The sequence below is a fragment of the Falco biarmicus genome, chromosome 17, assembly GCF_023638135.1.
Source record: "Falco biarmicus isolate bFalBia1 chromosome 17, bFalBia1.pri, whole genome shotgun sequence".
NCBI classification, from domain to species: Eukaryota; Metazoa; Chordata; class Aves; order Falconiformes; family Falconidae; genus Falco; species Falco biarmicus.
Window position 1 is genome coordinate 543,636 of NC_079304.1, and position 17,735 is coordinate 561,370.

Sequence of the window (17,735 nt, forward strand, 5' to 3'; positions counted from 1 at the left end):
CCTCAGTTTACCCACCCTGGGGCCACCCAGGCTGGTGAGGAGGCTGCTGTGTTGCACCCCCCTGGCCACAGTCACAGGGTGGCACTTGGGGACACTGGTCCTGGGGAGGAGCCGTGCTCTGTCCCCCCCAGCCTGGCACTGAGATCCCCCCACCCCATCTTGTTCCCTAGCCCCATCCCAGTCAGGCTCGCACTGGTCGCACTGGTTTGCACTGGCCCTCAGTACCCTTTTATTTCCTGGGGTGTCCTCCGGGGTGCCATATTCGCGGGTGGGGTGGGTGGGTTTCTGCATTCACTTCCCACACCCCTACCTGGGGGGTGTGCACATCTGGAGGGGGTCAGGCCATGCACTGTCCTCAGCTGGTGCCACACCATGCTGGGGGCCGGGGTGAGAGGGGTGGCTGTGACCCCTCCGGACCCCTCGGGTTGGGGGTGATGGGACAGGGAGGGAGGGGGGTCCAATGTGCCTTTTGCATCCAGAAAAGGGGCCTGTGAGGGGCCCGGACTGTGCCCATGGGGTGCAGAGAGGGCAGTCGTGCCTGTCTCAGCCTGGCATCGCTGTCCCTCGGCCACAGCGGCCGTGTGGCCACAGCGGCTGTGCCGGAGCTGGGTGTCCCCAGGGCATCCTGGGGGCTGTGGGTGGGGATGGGGTGCAGGGGTGCTCCTGGTCCCCCCTTAGCTCCACCGTTGCTCCTGGTCCCTCTTCTTCTGCTTCTCCCGCTGCTTCTCCGCCTTCTCTTGGGCCTTGCGCTCCTTCTCCACAGCTAGGCTCAGCTCCTTGAGCTTCCGCTTCAGCACTGCACGGTCCTGCGAGCTGCCCACGCCCAGCGCCTGCCGGCACAGTGGCGCTGGCAGTGGGGCGACATGACCTCCCCCGTGGCCATGGGGTGCCAACACCCCCCTGCCCTACAGACCAGCCCCTTGGGGTACCTGGAGCCCCCCGCATTGCCTGTCCTCAGGATCATCCTGCTGAGGTACCTTATGTCCCCTGTGCACCAGCCCCTTGGGGTACCTAGAACGTCCTGACTCCTTGACTTGTCTGTTGGGATACCTGGAACCTCCCCCCACCTCCTGCCCCGCGGAGCAGCCAGTTAGGACAAGAGATTTTAGGTACCCTGTGATGAGCCCGTTGGGGTATCTAGAACTCTGCCTAGAATCCCAGACAGACCTCCTGCCCACTGGAGCACCCCATGGGGATACCTTAAACTTCTTACCCCATAATTCAGGTTGCTGGGGTACCTGGAACCCCCTGCACCCCAGCAGAAGAGGCTCCCCCAGCCCCATACCTTGAGCTTGGCACCATCAAGGTGCAGGAGCCGTGGACCATCAACACCATGGGCCGAGAACTCCTCCACATACTGCTCCAGGTTGAGGCTCTCCAGCCACTGTCCCACCTGCTGGCACGTCCAGCCTGCGGCCGCACCAGGGGGCTCATCCAGGAACTGGGCACAGGGGCTGGGTGTTACCGGGGGATCCCCATGGCACCTGTGGGGAGGGACCCCGGCCTCACACCCCCAGCGCACGCTCACCTCGTCCGAGGACTGTGACAGGGTGTGGTAGGGGTAGGAGCACTTGGTGGGGGGGGGGCCAGGCAGGCGTGGGCTGGCACTGGGCGGTGGGGAGTCCTCACTCAGCGTCGAGTCCTGGGGCAGCAGGAGGGGCGAGGGCAGGGCTGGCCCTGCTGCCCCAGAGCAGTCTGCAGCCCCCCAGCACCCCCCCGCAAAGGGCTCTGGCTCCCTATAGGGCTCCCAGACTGCGTGGGGCTTTGATCCCCCCTAAAGCCATCTTGATCCTAGTGGTCTTTGAACCCTCTCCCTATGGGGAGAGGGTTCCTATGGGGCTTTGAGCTCCCCTCGTAGCTATCGTGACCATAAAGCTTTGATACCTTTCCCCTATAGCTATCTTGACCCTATGGGGCTTTGTCCCCAGTTCCTATAGCTGACTGTAACCTCTTCTCCTATAGCTCCTAACTCACAGGAGCACCAACCTCCTTCTCTACAGCTCCCTGGCCCTATAGGGCTCCCATACCCTCCCCTATACCCACCCACCCTACAGGGCCAGGAGCCCCCCATTCCTGGGCACTGACCTGGGAGGCAGATTTGGCAGGGCTGAGCCCCTCATGCTGGGGGGAGCCGGTGGGTGATGCGGAGCCGGGGGAGGCTGAGCCCCTCGCACTGTCCGAGAACCAGGAGAAGGGCAGGAAGGGTGACCCTGAGGGGCGGCTGGGACCCTCCACCACCTCCCTGGGGACAGAGCTGTGTTAGGGCACTGGGGCCGTCCCCAGGAAGCACCCCCTGCCCCGGAGAGGGGGCTCTCACCTGCTGCCCATGGACAGGCGGTTGCTGCCCTTCTCCTTTCGGCTTTTGCTGGAGGATGCCCGGCGCAGGGTCACCCTGGGTGGGAGAGAGCCAGGTTGGCAGGGAGTGAGGTGCCCAATGGCTGTGCTGCCCCCACGGCTCCCAAGTCCCCACCCCCATGCATCCTCGGAGACCATTCCATCACCTTCAGAGGATCCTCCTCCCTCTGTGCACCCCTCCATCTTTCCTTCCAGGCATCCATGTCCTTCCAGGCATCTCTCCATCTATTCCTGCATCTTTCCATCCCTTCTCCAGCCCTGCATCTCTATCCCTTCTCCATCCTTTCTTGTGTCCCTCCCTCTCTCCATCCGCCCAGGGCCAGGTCTCACCCCAAATCCAAGAACTTCCTCCGCGTTTTCTTATCAAGCCCCACAATGGGGCTGGCCGGCTCAGGGGGGCTCATGTCCCGACTGTCGTCTGCAGGAGGAGGACGGGAGCATCACCCACTGCCTCCCACATGGGTGCCAGGGTCCCCACATGCCCCCCAGCTGGGGGGGGTCTGGGGAACTCACCTTCGCTGTGCCGCTGGGGCCGGGCGTCGCGGCGGGCGAAGCCGGGCGAGCTGTCGGAGCTGTGGCAGGGCTGGGGCAAGGGGGTGCCTGCCAGCCCCTCCTGGGACAAGGCATTGGTGAGGGGCTGGTAGCAGCTGAGGGGGGGCGAGGAGGCTGGGGGGTCCCCCAGCACCCACCACACTGCCCCCACCTCGAAGGAGAAGTCAGCACCATGGGAGAAGGGCAAGGGGGCCGGGGGCTGCCATCGCCCTTGGCTCCCTGGGGGGCACACGGCATTGGGGGAGGGGGGGTGTCCCCCATCCCCTCCCTACTCCCAGCCAAGGCATCCCCCCACAACCCTGCCCTTGGGTCCTTGGTGCCCCCTGGGCTCACCGCTGCCTCGGGCCCCTCGTCGCCCTCGGTGGAGCTGGCACTGTCTCGCAGGCGGGAGCGGGATGGCCGGTGCCGGCGGCCCTTGGCCAGGAGCCGCGCGCGGGCCTTCTGCAGGCTGCTGTCCAAGCGCGGCGTCTCTGGAACCACAGCGGTAAAATCTGGGGGTGAAAGAGAGACCGGGGCAGAGAGAGAGAAAGAGAGAGAGAGACAGACGGACGGGGGGGAGGGAAGAGGTGGAGGGAGGGAGGGAGGGATGGTGGTAGGGAGAAGGAGGAGGACAGACAAATGGAGAGGTAGGGACAAGGAGTTACGAGGGAAGGACAGTTGGAAGGATGGGTGGACAGATGGACAGGTTAGGAAAAGGTGATGGACAGACAGATGGGTAGGGATGAGGAGGTGGGGATGGAGGGATGGACAGGTGGAGAGGTAGGGAGAGGGAAGATGGTGGATGGATGAATGAACAGACAGGTAAGGAAAAGGGCAGATGGATGGACAGGGACAGGGAGGGAGGGATAAGGCCAGAGATGGAGGGACATGGATGAGTGAAGACAGGGATGGAAGGACAGATGGCCAGGTAGGGGCAGGGAGAAGGGGATGGGAGAGCATTGCAGGGAGACGTGGACAGACAGTCAGAGAAGGCCAGCCCGGCAGAGAGGGGACAGAGGGACAGCAGGGCACAGGGACAAGGTAGGAGAATCAAAGGATGGGTGGGGGATCCCAGTGGAGGCAGTGGGGGATGTGGATGGATGGATGGGGCACCCCGGTGGGGTGGGACAGGGGACATAGGACAGAGGGACAGAGAGAAGTGTTCAAAGAGATGCCCTGGCACAGGGAGAGGAGCAGTGGGGTGTCCCCAAGGACAGAGTGTCCCTGGCACCCGGGAGGAAGAAAGCTTTGTCCAGAGTCTCACTGGGATGTCCCTGATGTTCCTGCCCTGTCACAGCCTCCTGCACCCTAACGCCAGCCCGAGGAGCAGCTCTGGGCAGTGTCCCCTGCTGTCTCCCCATGTCTGTGTCACCCTGTGCACATCACTGTGCCCACACCCACATCCTTGTGTGCCCCATGTGTCCCTGTGTCCCCATGTCCCCCTGCCCCATGCACGTCCCTAAGCCCACACGTGTGTATCTGTGCCACATGTGTGTCCCCTGCCCCGTGTGTGTCCCCTGCCCCACACGTGTCCCTCTGCAGGTGACTGCATGCCCCATGCCTGTCTCCAAGTACATGTTGTCCTCAGGCCTAGCTCTGGGGTCCCCCTCCCTCGCAGTGGCAGGCAGAAGGACACTGGGGGTGGGTGGGGACCCGTGGGGGCAGCACCCATGGGTGATTCTGCACCCCACGGGCCCCTGGGGACTCACCGAAAACCTCATCCACATCCTGCAGTTTGGAGACAGACATGGTGGGACAGAGCTGGGGACAGAGGGGACAGTCAGGGAGGGGGGCACCCCATGCCAAGGGGAGGGGGGTGAGGGGGAGTCGAGGAGGGAACTAAGACCCCTGTGCACTCAGACCCTCTGTGCGTAGGGGTGGGAAGGGGGTGTCCCCCTCCTAGTGTCCCCATTCGCACAGCCTCACAGCGCTGGGGGGCAGGGACTGGGGAGGGAGCAGGGCGCAGCACACACCTTCCCCCGCTCGTGGAGGGCAGCCCCCCCCGGGGGCATGTGGGGCAAGAGCAGGCTGGGGGCGGTGGGTATGGGGATGCTCTTTGCAGGGCAGCTGGGAAGGGGTTAAATCTCTCTCCCTTCCCCCCAAATCCCTGGTGTTCGGGGGTCTCTCCGGTGTGTGTGTGGGGGGGGACCTCATGCCTTGGCAGTCTGGTGGGGGCTGGCAGGGTGAGGGGGGGCAGATCCGAGCCCAGCTCCCCCCCAGCCCCTCCCTCCCCCCAGGGAGCCGGGCCAGCGCTGTCGTGTGGGGCTGGGAAAGGGGTCTGGGCTGGGGGGGAGGGGGGGGCTGGGGGCAGTGCCGGGAGCAGGTACGTTACCGGCAGGGGACAGTACCGTCGCGGGGTGGTGGGGTGGTGGTGTACCGGGATGCTGTACCGGAGATGGGGCCGTACCGGGGCTGCTGTACCGGGGCTGGGGCGGTACCGGGATGCTGTATCGGGGCTGGGGCCGCACCGGGGCTGGGGCCGTACCGGGGATGCTGTACCGCGGGTGGGGCCGTACTGGGATGCTGCACCGGGGGTGGGGCCGTACCGGGGATGCTGTACCCGGGGATGGGGCTGTACCGGGGATGCTGTACTGGCGATGGGGCTGTACCGGGGATGCTGTACCGGGGGATGGGACTGCACCGGGGGTAGGACTGTACCGGGGATGATGTACCGGGGGTGGGGCTGTACCGGGGTCGCTGTCCGGTGGATGGGGCTGTACCGGGGGTTACGCCCAGGTCCCCCGTCCCCCTCCCCCACTCACCCGCGCTCCTCGGGCATCCTGGGCACCTCCCGCCGCCGGGCCGGGCCGAGGGCGCCGGGGAAGCGCCGGGCAGCCGGGCCGGGCCGAGCCGAGCCGAGCGGAGGGCGCTGCGGAGCCGGGCCGCCCCGCCGGGCCGGGGGCCGCGGGGGGGGGGGGGACAGGAACCCGGAAGCGGCCGGGAGCGGGGGGGGGGGGCCGGGATCAGCCGCCCCGCCCCGCCCTGCCCGGCCCGGCCCGGCTCGGCCCCGGTGTGCGGCGCGGGCGGCAGTGCTGAAGGGACAGCGCCTGCGGGCGGGGCCAGGGCACGGGCATGGGGACACACACGCACTCCGCCTCCCCCGGCCCTCCCCTGCCACCATGGATACACTGGCCTCCCAGTGCCCCCCAGTACCCCCCATCCTTCCCAGTGCCTCCCAGTCCTCCCAGTGCCCCCATCCTTCCCCGTGTCCCCTAGTCCTTCCCAGTCCTCCCAGTGCCCCCCATCCTTCCCCATGCTCCTTAGTCCTTCCCCGTCCTCCCAGTGCCCCCCAATCCTTCCCGGTGAACCCCAATGCTTCCCAGTACCCCCAGTCCTCCCCATCCTTCCCTGTTCCCTCTAGTCCTTCCCAGTCCTCTCAGTGGCCCCCATCCTTCCCCATGTCCCTTAGTCCTTCCCAGTCCTTCCAGTGCCCCCCATCCTTCCCCATGCCCCCTTAGTTCTTCCCAGTCCTCCCAGTGCCCCCCATCCTTCCCTATGCCCCCTAGTCCTTCCCTGTCCTCCCAGTGCCTCACAATCCTTCCTAGTGCCCCCAATCCTTCCCAGTAGCCCCCAGTCCTCCCCATCCTTCCCTGTGCCCCCTAGTCCCTCCCAGTCTTCTCAGTGCCCCCCATCCTTCCCCGTACCCCCCAGTCCTCCCTGTGCCCCCAACCCTTCCCAGTGCCTCCAACCCTTCCCAGTGCCCCCAACCCCTTCCAGTCCCCCCAGTGCCCTCCAGTTTGCCCCCGCCTGGGACAAGGAGGCGTGGGCGACGCTGAGGCCGTTTATGGGGCTGGCGGGATGCATGGACGCTGCATTACAAAACGAGGACCAGTACATACATACGTACATATATATATAGTATATACACCCACAGGTATACGTGTGAGATTAAATAACCCCAGCACCCCCCCGGGGCTCTTGCTCCCCGCCCCCCACTTAAATACTTCCCCCCCCCCCACCCCAAGTGGCTCCAATCCAGTCGGACACCCACCCCTACCCCATCCCTCCCACGTGCCCGTGCCCTCCTCCTCCCCCTCCCAGTATAACCAGCTCTGGCTCCCAGTTGCCCCCACATCCAGTTACTGTCGGAGACTCGGTACTTTGGGGGGGAGGGGCGAGGGGGCAAAATAGAAACGAAAATAAAGGGATTCCCCCTGGGCCGAGGGGCTGGGACCCCCCTACCCAGCTGGGGTTGGCCAGTGGGGGGGTTCGTCCCAGCCCCAGAGAAATACTGTGATTTATTGGGGGGGGGAGGTATTTACAGTTGGGGGGGTAAGAGCATCGCCCCCACCCTGGAGGAGGACCCCTGTGCATTATTCTCCCCACCCCCAGGGAAGGCGAAAGCCCTGGGCTTGGGGAGGGTGGTGGCAGGTGCTAGGGGGCCCTGGGGGCAACCCCCCCAGCCGTGCCCCTGCAGTGGGGTACCAGGAAGCCCCCAGATCCCCGGGGGGGTTGCGGAGGGGCTGGTGTCACCCCCATGCCCACTGCAGAGGTTGGCAAAGGCTGAGGGGATCCTTCTGGCCCGGTGGTGGTGGCACGGGTGGGGTGGGGGTGGGGGGGGCACTTTGGGTCCCCCCCTCCATGGCGAAGGTCCGTGGTGTCCCAGGCACAGAACCCGAGGGGGGCACCTCGCTGTGGGACCGGGGTAAGTCCGCAGGGGCGGGGGGGGCAAAGGCAACCAGCCCCTTCCCAGCCGGTGCTCCAGGTGAGTCCCAAGAGGAAGAGCTGGGGACAGCAGGGGGGGGACGGGGGGTGCGCTTCCAGCATACCCCCGCTTCGCTGCCCAGTATGGCTCACATGTTGGGGGGGCAGTTCTGTCTGCCCTCCCCCCCCCCAACAGCGTCCAACCGGGGTGCCAGCTCTCTGGGGTGCCAGCTCTGTGTCCGGGGGGAAGAGGGGGTCAAGTTGAAGGGAAGGGGGAGGCCGGGGAGGGGGGGCATGCCCCCCACCCCAATTGGTCCATCACGTCACCACGAGACTCACACTGGACACAGACACGAACGCGGGGTGTCCGCACCACCCCCACCACCCCCCGGACACCACCACCCACCCCCCCCCAAGACGTGCCCTGCTCCCCCCTTTGCTGTCTGTGCCCCCAGGGGGGAGTGGGGGGCACCAGGGGGCTTTGGCGGGGGTCTTGGCTCCTCCCTGGTGGGAAGGGGGGAGGGAACGGGGACAGGGCTGGGGGAGAGAAGCCCCCCCCCAAATCGCTGTGGTTTGAGGGTGGTTTAAGTCGGGTTGGAATTTTTCAAAGTCTGCAGCTTGGCCTCCAGTTCGGAGATCTGAAAAACAGCAAAGGGGAGAGAGGTCTCAGCGGGGGGACAGGGGGGGCGGGGGGCGGCACAGGGCCGGGGTGGAGGGGAAGGGGAAACAGACACGGGGACACAGAGACACGGGTGTGGGCAGAGACATGGGCATGAACATGTGGCCGGGGGGGACAGGATGAGGGCACAGGGATGGGGACATGGGGGGGGACACGGAGGGGCCACTGGACTTGGAGGGCGCACAGGACAAGGGGGTCAGGACACAGGGGAACTGGGGGGGGGGCAGAGACGAAGGGCTGGGGGGATAAAGGGGGGGATGACAGGCAGGGGACCAGCACAGACAGGGTGCTGGAGGGCCGGGGAGGGGCTGGGGGGGCACAGGGCTGGGGGCACAGGGGCGGGCAGGGGGGCTGTTGGCAGGCTGGGGGTGAGTCTCTGTGGGACATCAGGGGATGCTTTGGGGGTGACAGGAGGAGGGCACAGGGGTGGGCAAACTGGGGGGCTCTGCTGGGGGCCAGGGGACCTCCCCGCTGCCCGCCTGCACCCTGGTGCCCCCCAGCTGGGCAGGTGCTGGCCCCCCGCTGCCCCTCACGGCAGGTGCTGCGGGATCCTGGGGGATCCACCAACCCCGCAGAGGATCTGCTATGACCCAGCACAGCTCTGGTCCCACACGCTGGGGGGGATCCAGTGTAGCTAGCATGGAATCCAGTGCGATCTGTTGTGGGATCCAACATGACCAGCATGGGATCCAGAGGATCAAGTGTGACCGTGCCTTGCGCAGATCTACCAGGAACCACTGCATGATCCCGCACAAGCAGCCTGGGATCCAGTGCCCAAGATCTCTTTTGATCCATTATGGGATGTCAGACCCTAAAGCAGGATCCACTGCAACCCAAACCCTAGGCAGATCCACTGCAATCCAGTGTGGGATCCAGTGCCAGGAGGAGGATCGGGCGTTCGCCAGCACCCGATCAGATCCACTGCGATCCAGTGCAGGGCACAGTGGCAGGAGCACAATCCGGTGGGAGCCGGCACCCAAAGCAGATCCACCGCAATCCGGCATGGGATCCAGCAGCCGGAGCTCAGTCCGGAGGGGAGCCAGCGCCCCATGCAACTCCGCTACCACCCGGCGTGGGATCCAGTGGCTGGCAGGAGCCGGTGCCTGAGCAGATCTGCTGTGATCCATCCTGGGATCCAGCGGCGACAGGAGCCCATGGGCCGCGACGGCGGCGTGGCAGGAGCAGCTGGTGGAGCGGGCTGGGTGGCGGGGCCGAGGCTGGGGCCGGCCGTGCCCGGGGGGCTCAGGGGCAGCCCGCGTCCCGGCGCCCAGTGCCCACCTTCTCCTGCAGCTTCTCCATCTCCTCCTTGTGCGCCAGCTCCGACTCCTCCAGCACCCGCCGCTGCGCCGTCTCCTTCTTCAGGAACTCTATCTCCCTGTGGGGGCCAGCACATGGGTGCACGTCACCCACACCCAGCACCGGGGAGACCCTCGGGAGGTGGGGCAGGTCAGGGGGGACCCCGGGTGACAGGGAGGGACCGTGCTCAGTGGGGTGGTGGTGCCCGGGGATCTCCCAGGGGACGGTCCCTGCCCAGGGGATGGTCCATGCCCACGGATGAGGGATGCCCAGGGACGAAGGAGTTGGTGCCCCAGGGATGGGTCCATGTCAAGGGGAAGATCCCTGCCCACGGGATGGAGGGTGCCCAGGGAGGATTTGGTGCTTTCAGGGATGGGTTTCTGCCCAGAGGATGGTCTGTGCCTGGGGAACAGTTCATGCCCAAGGGATGGGCCATGCTCAAGGGCAAAGGGCACCCATGAAGGGGTCAGTGCCCCACGAGTGGGTCCATGCAAGGGCATGGTCAGTGCCCAGGGAAGGGTCCATGCCCAGGGGGATGCTCTGTGCCCAGGGAGGATCGGTGCCCAGGGCCCAGTGCTGCCCTCACTTTTGCTGGTACTCCTTGATGAGCCTCTTGGCCTTGCTGTACTTGCGCTCCAGGGTCTGGTACTGGGCCTGGGTCTCCTTGAGGTGCTCATCCACAGCCTGGCAGAGGTTCTGTGCCTCCATCCAGTACCCCTCCAGCTTCTCCATCCGCTCCTTGTTCTCCTCCACGCTCTGCTCCAGCTGGGCCTTCTCAGCCCGCCAGCGCGCCTTCTCCTGCTCCAGGCAGTGCAGCTGGGGGACAGCAGGGTCAGGGCATGGCATGGCATGGCCAGGGAGCAGGCATGACATGGCATAGCACAGCACGGCATGGCACGGCACGGCATGGCCAGGCATGACACGGCATAGCACAGCACGGCACGGCATGGCCTGGGAGCAGGCATGACATGGCATAGCACAGCGCAGCACGGTGAGAGGGCTGGGGAAGATGTGGGGAGGTAAGAGGGGATCGGGGAGATGGAGACCCAGGGGGGGCCAGGGAGATGGAAGGGGGTCCCGTCTGCCCGCAGGGAGCCAGGGCACCCACTCACCTTCCTCTTCAGCTGCTGGATCTCGGCCTCGGTGACGGCATGCTTGATCTGGAGCTGCAAGAGAAGCCAGGTGTTCAAATGGGGCATGTGGACACTCTGCCATGTGTGGACACGCTCCCCTGGCAGCCCCCATCCCCTCCTCACCTCCTTGAACTTGTGCACCAGCTTTTCAGGGTCCATCTCCACAGGGGAGAGTGTGTCCTCGTTCTCGGCCAGCTCAAACACCTCAATGGCCATCTCCCCACTGGGGAACATGGGGCTCATCTCCTCCTCCTCATCTGTAGCGTACTCGCCCGTCTGCAGAGGACATGGACTAGCGCTGGCACATGGTGGCCCCCAGCCTGACACCCCAAACCCATCCCACCTGAGGAAACTGAATCACCAGCCCCATATGGGGAGGGGGAACCACATCTGTACCCTCCTGGGTGGGTGCTGTCCCACTCACCTCCTCGTCATCCTCAGTGTACTGGGTGTAGCGCTGCTCGATCATCTCCCGCTGCCACCGCTCCTGCTCCAGCGTCTGCTGGATCAGCTGCGCCACCTCACTCTGCTCCCTGGCTTCTCCCGCCCAATGAGGAACCTGTGGGGACAGCAGGGCTCAGCCGGGGGTGGGGGGCTCTGACCATGGGGGGGGCCCAAATCAGGGACACCCAGGTGGCACATCCAGGAGACAGTGGGAAGGCTCAGCCAGGGGACGCCCAGGTGGCACAACCAGGGGACATCCCTGCTGGGACAGGCAGTGTTCCTGGGGGGAAATTCCAGGGGGGGAATTATGAGGCCTCTGGATGAGTTGGGGCACTGAAGGGATGCTGGGATGATGTGGGGGGGCAGAGAGCACTAGGGTGGCACAGGGGCAGACAGCGGGCATGGGGACTGGAGGGACAGAGCTATTTTGGGGCAGGGGGACAGCCCAGCCTGGGAGCTGGGGTGCTCTGGGGACAGGCCATGGGGCAGGGTGCACAGGGGGGTCCCCCGGCCCCCCAAACACCCCAGCCCTGGGCCCTACCGGACACGGCCCTTGGTGTTCCTGAGGACGGAGGCGGCGAAGCTCTGCGTCACCCCTACCAGGCTGGTGCCGTCCACCTCCACAATGAGATCGTTCACCTGGATCCTGGGGACAAGGAGACCATCGCAACGGGCCCACCCCTTGCCCACCTCCCCAACATCTCCCACCCCAGGGAACATCTGGCACATCTGCCTGCTCCCACACCAGCTTCTCCATCACCAGCCAAGCCCACAGGCATGTGGCAGTGGGGACCGTGGTGGGTGTTTGGGGCCAGGCAGCCCTTACCTGCCATCCCGGTGGGCCGCCCCACCCTCTGTCACCGTCTTGACGAAGATGCCCAGCTTCTCCAGGCCCATGTCGGCCCCTGCGCCCATGCCAATGATACTGATCCCCAGCCCTTCGGAGTCTGCAGAGACAGACAGCTGTGTCCTGGCAGGTGCAGCAGCCACCCAACATCAATGGAGTCACCTCCAACCCATCCCCAAGGTGCCACAGGGGCGCTGGGGTGCGGGACAGAGTGAGGACCCACCTTTCTCCAGCTCCACAGGGAAGAGGTCAAGCCGCTCCACTCTCTTCTCCAGCTCGTACTCGGCCGACGCGGCCATGGGGTCGACATCTTCGTTGCGGCGGTCGTAGTCTTCGTTGGAGTAAGTGCTGAAGACCTGCCGGGGCGGAGGGGAGCTGCTCAGCGAGGCACGGGATGGGGCAGACAAGCACCGCAGCCACCCACAGCACCGGCAGCACCTGTGGCTGAGGGGGCATCCCGGGGTAGGGGGAGCCCTGGGAAGGGGCATGGGGGGCATTACTGAGCCTGTGAGATACTGGAGAATCCCCCCCCCCAAGAGTGAGGGGGAGTGTGAGGAAACTCAGATGGTTTGGGGGTTGCCCTGGCAGCAGTGATGGTGCCATGCCCTGCCCACTGTTGAAAGGATAGGTGGATGATGGATATATGGATGGATGGATGAATGGATGGACTGAGGGATGAACAGATGGACTGAGGGATGAATGGCTGGATGGACGGATAGATGGATAGCTGGATGGATGGAAGGATGGATGGATGGAAGGATGGATGGATGGATGAATCGAAGGATGGATGGATGGATGAATCGAAGGATGGATGGATGGATGGATGGATGGATGGATGGATGGATGGATGGATGGATGGATGGATGGTGTGTGCAAGCACTGGCTGCTCTGTGACACAGTTTGGTGTGAGCAGAACTGGCTTGTTCCCCTGCTCCTCCCCTCTCCTTCCCTAGTCAGGGGCTTCTCAGCTCTCAGCCCACCACCTTCTCATGGTCCAAACGGCCCCACGGGAGCAGGGAAGGGCCCTGCTCTCAGGGCAGCCTCACCTCTGCCCTTCCCTGCACCTTACCCCTGCCTGGATACCTCCATCCAAGCCTGAGCTGCCAGCCTGAAGCCCAGGGACCCCAACCCACCATTGTCCCTGGGAGAGGTAAATCCCACCCTAGGTGTGGGGGTTGGGGGGGGTTGGTTTATTCCCCTCATTTTCCACCTGGCAGGTTCAGCTTCCACCTCCCTGTGCTCGCCTGGAGGGATGCCTGGGCACAGGGAGCACCAGGGACTCTGCAGGCCTCGGGGGTCCATGGGCCACCCCTGTGCCCAGGTCTCTGTCCCTCCCAGGCCCACTGTTCCCCATCAGGCTTCACTTGCAGGGTGCTTGGGCACTGAGGAGGGGTCAGCCTTGGGGCTGGGCTGCCCCTGTCCTCTGGGTCTGGGGACATTGAGGTCCCCAGCCACCTTCAGTCCCAAGGGAGCAGGGATGGGGACGCCTGGGACTGCCGAGGCCTTGTGGCAGCCCCATCCGAGGCCAGGGACGGAACCCAGCATGGGGCATCGAGCCAGAGCGGGGCGATGGAAGGCAAAGGAAGTCAGGACCACACACGTATGGTCCTCTAATGTGTTAAATCCCAGGGGACACTGACCCCCATCATGGGGCACCCCTAAACCCTCCCACACCTGGTCCATAGGAGCTAGCAGCTCAGGAGGGGCTGGGGGCAACCCCACACTCACCCTTGGGCTGGGTGCCCTTGTGCCAGGCACTGAGGTCGGACAATGGCCCCAGCCCAGAGCCAGGAGTGGGGTGCCTTGTCCCCGCACCCTGGGGGGCTGCCTTTTCCCCACACCCTGGGGGGTTGCCAGCAGCCCTCCAGATGGGGACAGGCTGGCCGGGCACAGAGCCTGGCAGATGTCTCCAGAGGGGCCCCAGCTTGGTGATGCCGCCGGGCGAGTGGATTAGGGACAAGACCACAGCGTGAAAGCCTCGCAACAAAGGGTACAAGGGATGAGTGTCAAGGGCCATCGCACAAAGCCCGGTGACATTCACAGATGGGCAGGATCCACCCGGGTGGCTCCCAGGAGTGCTGGGGGTGAGCAGGGCAGGGGACATGCCTTCGTACCCCGTCCACACACAGTCCCCGGGGTGCCGCAGGCACCTGAGCCCACAGCTGCAGGCACACATCCTGGCTCATCCTGCTGTGCCCCCCACCCCTGTCTCCAGGTCTGGGGGTGGGGTGGGATGTGCCAGGGGCCTGCAGGAGGTTCCAAGGGAGAAGCAGCCGGAGCCAGCACAAGCCCAGGGAAAGGGGCAGCATGTGTGCCCCATCTCAGGGTGCAGGGCACCCACCTTGGGGCCCGCGCTGGGGCTGGGTGGGGGTCCCCAGTGCTCCTGGCCCTAACCGCTACAGCAGGTTTGCGGGGCTCAGCATCACCCGTGCACCCAAGGGGGAAGCTGGAGTGCTCACACGCTCAGGTTCCCTCCCCACCGTCTCATGTGGGACCCCAACCATCACCCTGAAGCGGAATGTGGGCAAAAGCAAGAGGCTAAAGGCTGTGCTGGGGCAAACAGAGCACCCCAAAAAGCCCAGCTGCCCATCCATGGAGGGGACACCCTTCCCAGGGCTGGCCTGGCAGGCTCCCACAGGACCAAGTCCCCCCCCAGCATGCAGCCACCCAGCACACTGCCACTGCTGTCCCCTGCCCGGGCCACGGTGGTCCCCGTCCCCCCATCCCAGGTGGGGCCACCCACCCGCTCTGACTCAGAGCCAGAATATAGGCCGAGCTCTAAAAATAACTCAGCTCCAGCACAAAGCAATCGCTGCTTCTCCGGTTGGGGGGATACAAGCAGGAGAGAACACCCCGAAATAGCTGCACGGCCCCTTCCCACCCCATCGCCACGGGAGCATCTCAGATGGGGACCCCAAAACCAGCCAGGGAACGGGGGAGACGGGCGATGCTGCCCCCCGCCCGGCCATGCCGCCAAGACACTTCCCCTTCCTCCACTTCCCGAAACAGTCCTGGGCGCTGGGCTGGGCCCATGGGCAGGGGCAAAAGCCCCTCCACTGCCACCTCATCCCCGGGGACCCGCAGTTTGGGAGGATCCCCAGCACCGAGGGACCACAGGGGACCATGGGCAGAGGGTGGCGGTGCAGCCACGGCACCCAGCACCCTGCACCCAGACATTTCGGGCATCCCCACCCAAAATATGGGGTGGGTCTTGGCCCGTCCCAGGCATGGCAGTGGGTTGGCACCGGGTGCTGCGCATGGCCCACTCCAGTGAGTGCCAGCACCACCCCTCCCCATCACACCGGCCCCAGGGGGACCCCTCGCTGGTGGGGGTGCTGTGCCATGCCAGGGCAGGGGCCTTCATTAGCCAGCTCGTCAGGCCTGGGTGGCCGCCCTCATTCCCCCAGCACAAGAGTATGGCCAAGCAGGATGCCAGGCCCTGTGGCTGGGGGGGGAGCACAGACCCCCACCCCACATCCCTGTCCCTGGCACCAGTCCCCTCCAGGGGTCATCCACCCACCCTGGGGTACCCCCCATCCCCAGCTGCCGCCCACCCCAGGCTGCCCCCCCTCCACAGCTGCCCCTCCATCCCCAGGCAGTCTCACCTGGATGGGGGCTGTGCTGAACTGGATCTTGCGGTTGGGGACAGGCTCCTCTTCCTCAGACAGCCCAGGGATCTCCACACAGCCTGACTCGGGCTCGTACAGCCCTTCAGCCTCCTCTTCCTCCTCCAGCCCACTGCCCCCCGAGTCCTCCCCGAGCCCACTGTAGGCACTTATGTCCACCAGGTCCGCCTCAGAGAAGTCCTCCTTCTTGGCCTCCTCGTAGGTATCGCCCTCCTCCGCCCGCTCGCCCTTGACGCCCTCCTCGCCTGCAGCTGCCCCCAAGCCCCCTTCCAGCCGGGGAGCGGTGGGCACCTGACCCTCGGCCCCCTTAGCCGGCTGGGGTGCAGGCACTGGTTCGCCTGCCACCGTCGCCTCCTCCTCCTCCTCCTCAGCCTCGCCGCTCTCCTCCACCTCTACCGGCTTGATCTTGCAGACCTCCTGCACCCGTGGGGCAGCCGTCTCCTTCTCCGCCGGCCGGCCGCTCTTCCCCACTGCCTTCTCCTCCTCCGGCGGCCGGCTGCGGGCCAGGGCAGCGTGGCCGTCACCCAGCCGCCCGGCCTCGGGGCTTGGCAAGAAGACGCGGGGTCGCTTGCCCACCACCTTGGCATTGAGCGGTCCTCCTGCTCGCCCGGGCGCCTTGTGCAGGTTGTTTCGGAGGTCGGCCTTCTCGAAGACAGCGCTGAGCTGGCTGACGGTGGGCGAGACGGCTTCGGTGTCTAGCTTGTCCAAGGACTCGGTGCTGCCGTTGAACCTCACCACCACGTCCAGCTTACGGTCCTGGAAGCCAGCTCGTTCCTTGCGCAGCAAGAGCTTGGTGGTGGTGGCCTTCTCCTGCGGGCTCCTCTCAAAGATCTTGCGGGTCTCCTGCAGCTTGGAGAAGGGCTTGTCGGGCTTGGAGTCGAAGCGGCTGACCCTCTCCGAGACACTGGTGCCCAGCTTGAGGAGGCTGCCCTGGTCCATGCTCTCGCTGAGGCTGCCGGCGCGGGGCAAGGAGAGGCGGACGGGCTTCTCCTTGGCCTTGGCCAGGTCGCAGGCGCCCTCGGGGCCGGGCGCCGTCCCCATCTGCAGGAACATGTTCTTGATGCGATGGACGTTGGAGCCATACTTCTTACCCCGGCTCTTCTTGCCGTCTTCTCCGTCAGCCTCCTTTGTGGGCGCCAGGGCCTGGATGGTGGCCTCGTAGGCATTGCGGTGGGGGGACGCGCTCCGCAGCCCCCCGCCGCCCGCTGCCCCGCCGGAGGGAGCCCCCCCGCCGGCGGCCGCCCCGCCGCCTGCCTCCGTCCTCAGCATGCCGGCCCCGGGCCGCGCCGCATCGCCCGCCGCCGCCAGCGCCGCTCCCCCCGCCCGCCGCGGCCCCTCGCCGCCTGCCGCGGCGTGGGGAGGGGGCGCCGCGGGGGGCCGCCGCACACCTGCACCGGCCCGCGGGGGGCTGCGGAGCCCGGTCAGGCCATGTCCATCCCGGGGGGGCCCTCCGCCCCGGCCCTGCCTCCCTCCTCCCTTCCCCTCCGCTTCCCCTTTCTCTGTGGCGGCGATGGAGCCGCGGCGGCTGCGATCCGCCCGCCCCGCTGCCCGCAGCGCCCTCTGGGTCTTAGCGGCGCCGCCGCCGCCACCGCCGGGACCCCGGCCCCGCTCGCCGCCCCCCGGCCCGCGCTCCCCGCGCCGTGCCGCGCCGCCTGGCCCCCTCCCCCGGCCCGCGGGTGGTGCCACCCCCCGGTCTGTCCCCGTGTCCCCCTCCGGCTCTGCCTCCCACCGCGCCTGCTTCTGTCCCTGCCCCCCTGGTCTGTCCCCGTGTCCCCCTCCGGCTCTGCCTCCCACCGCGCCTGCTTCTGCCCCTGGGCCCCCCGGTCTGTCCCCGTGGCCCGCGGGCTGGTCCCGATGGCCCCTCGGTCCCGTACCCCCACCCCCACCCCCGTCTGCGACCCATACCCCCTGGATCTGCCCCTACCCCCTCCTCCCTCCATGCTCCGTGCTGTCCCCACATCCCCTGTTTTTGTACCCATGCCCCACCGTCCCATCCCCATAGCCCCCCGGGTGTGTACCCATGCCCCCCCCCTCCTGTCCCCGTGTTTCCCCCTCCTGTCCCCATATCCCCCCTGAGTTTGTACCCACATCCCCCCATCTCATCCCCTTATCCCCCCCGAGTTTGTACCCACATCCCCCCATCTCATCCCCTTAACCCCCAGTTTGTACCCACATCCCCC

At 66.2% G+C, this 17,735-nt stretch overlaps 2 protein-coding genes across 3 annotated transcripts; both read right to left on the reverse strand.

Annotated features, from left to right (window-relative positions):
* Positions 1 to 218: 218 nt before the first annotated feature.
* Positions 219 to 5,822, reverse strand: SAMD14 (sterile alpha motif domain containing 14). Of its 2 annotated transcripts, none has more exons than XM_056362501.1 (10): positions 5,649 to 5,822; positions 4,596 to 4,647; positions 3,241 to 3,377; positions 2,869 to 2,968; positions 2,686 to 2,773; positions 2,318 to 2,392; positions 2,086 to 2,242; positions 1,529 to 1,642; positions 1,286 to 1,441; positions 219 to 830 (listed from the first exon to the last, which is right to left on the reverse strand). In XM_056362501.1, exons 2-10 carry the CDS (start codon positions 4,633 to 4,635, stop codon positions 675 to 677), a joined length of 1,023 nt encoding a protein of 340 aa, XP_056218476.1. In that variant the 5' UTR covers positions 4,636 to 4,647; positions 5,649 to 5,822; the 3' UTR covers positions 219 to 674. The 2 variants fall into 2 exon arrangements, with proteins under 2 accessions (XP_056218476.1, XP_056218475.1); XM_056362500.1 differs by having other exon boundaries at positions 3,241 to 3,398.
* A 1,571-nt stretch (positions 5,823 to 7,393) lies between these two features.
* PPP1R9B (protein phosphatase 1 regulatory subunit 9B) lies at positions 7,394 to 17,162 on the reverse strand. The gene is given in 11 exon segments (XM_056362499.1): positions 7,394 to 8,168; positions 9,488 to 9,584; positions 10,092 to 10,321; positions 10,618 to 10,671; positions 10,762 to 10,914; positions 11,063 to 11,169; positions 11,172 to 11,197; positions 11,624 to 11,728; positions 11,909 to 12,029; positions 12,153 to 12,285; positions 15,535 to 17,162. Coding segments are annotated over 11 exon segments (2,370 nt in total). The 5' UTR covers positions 16,825 to 17,162; the 3' UTR covers positions 7,394 to 8,114.
* Between the last annotated feature and the right edge of the window lie 573 nt (positions 17,163 to 17,735).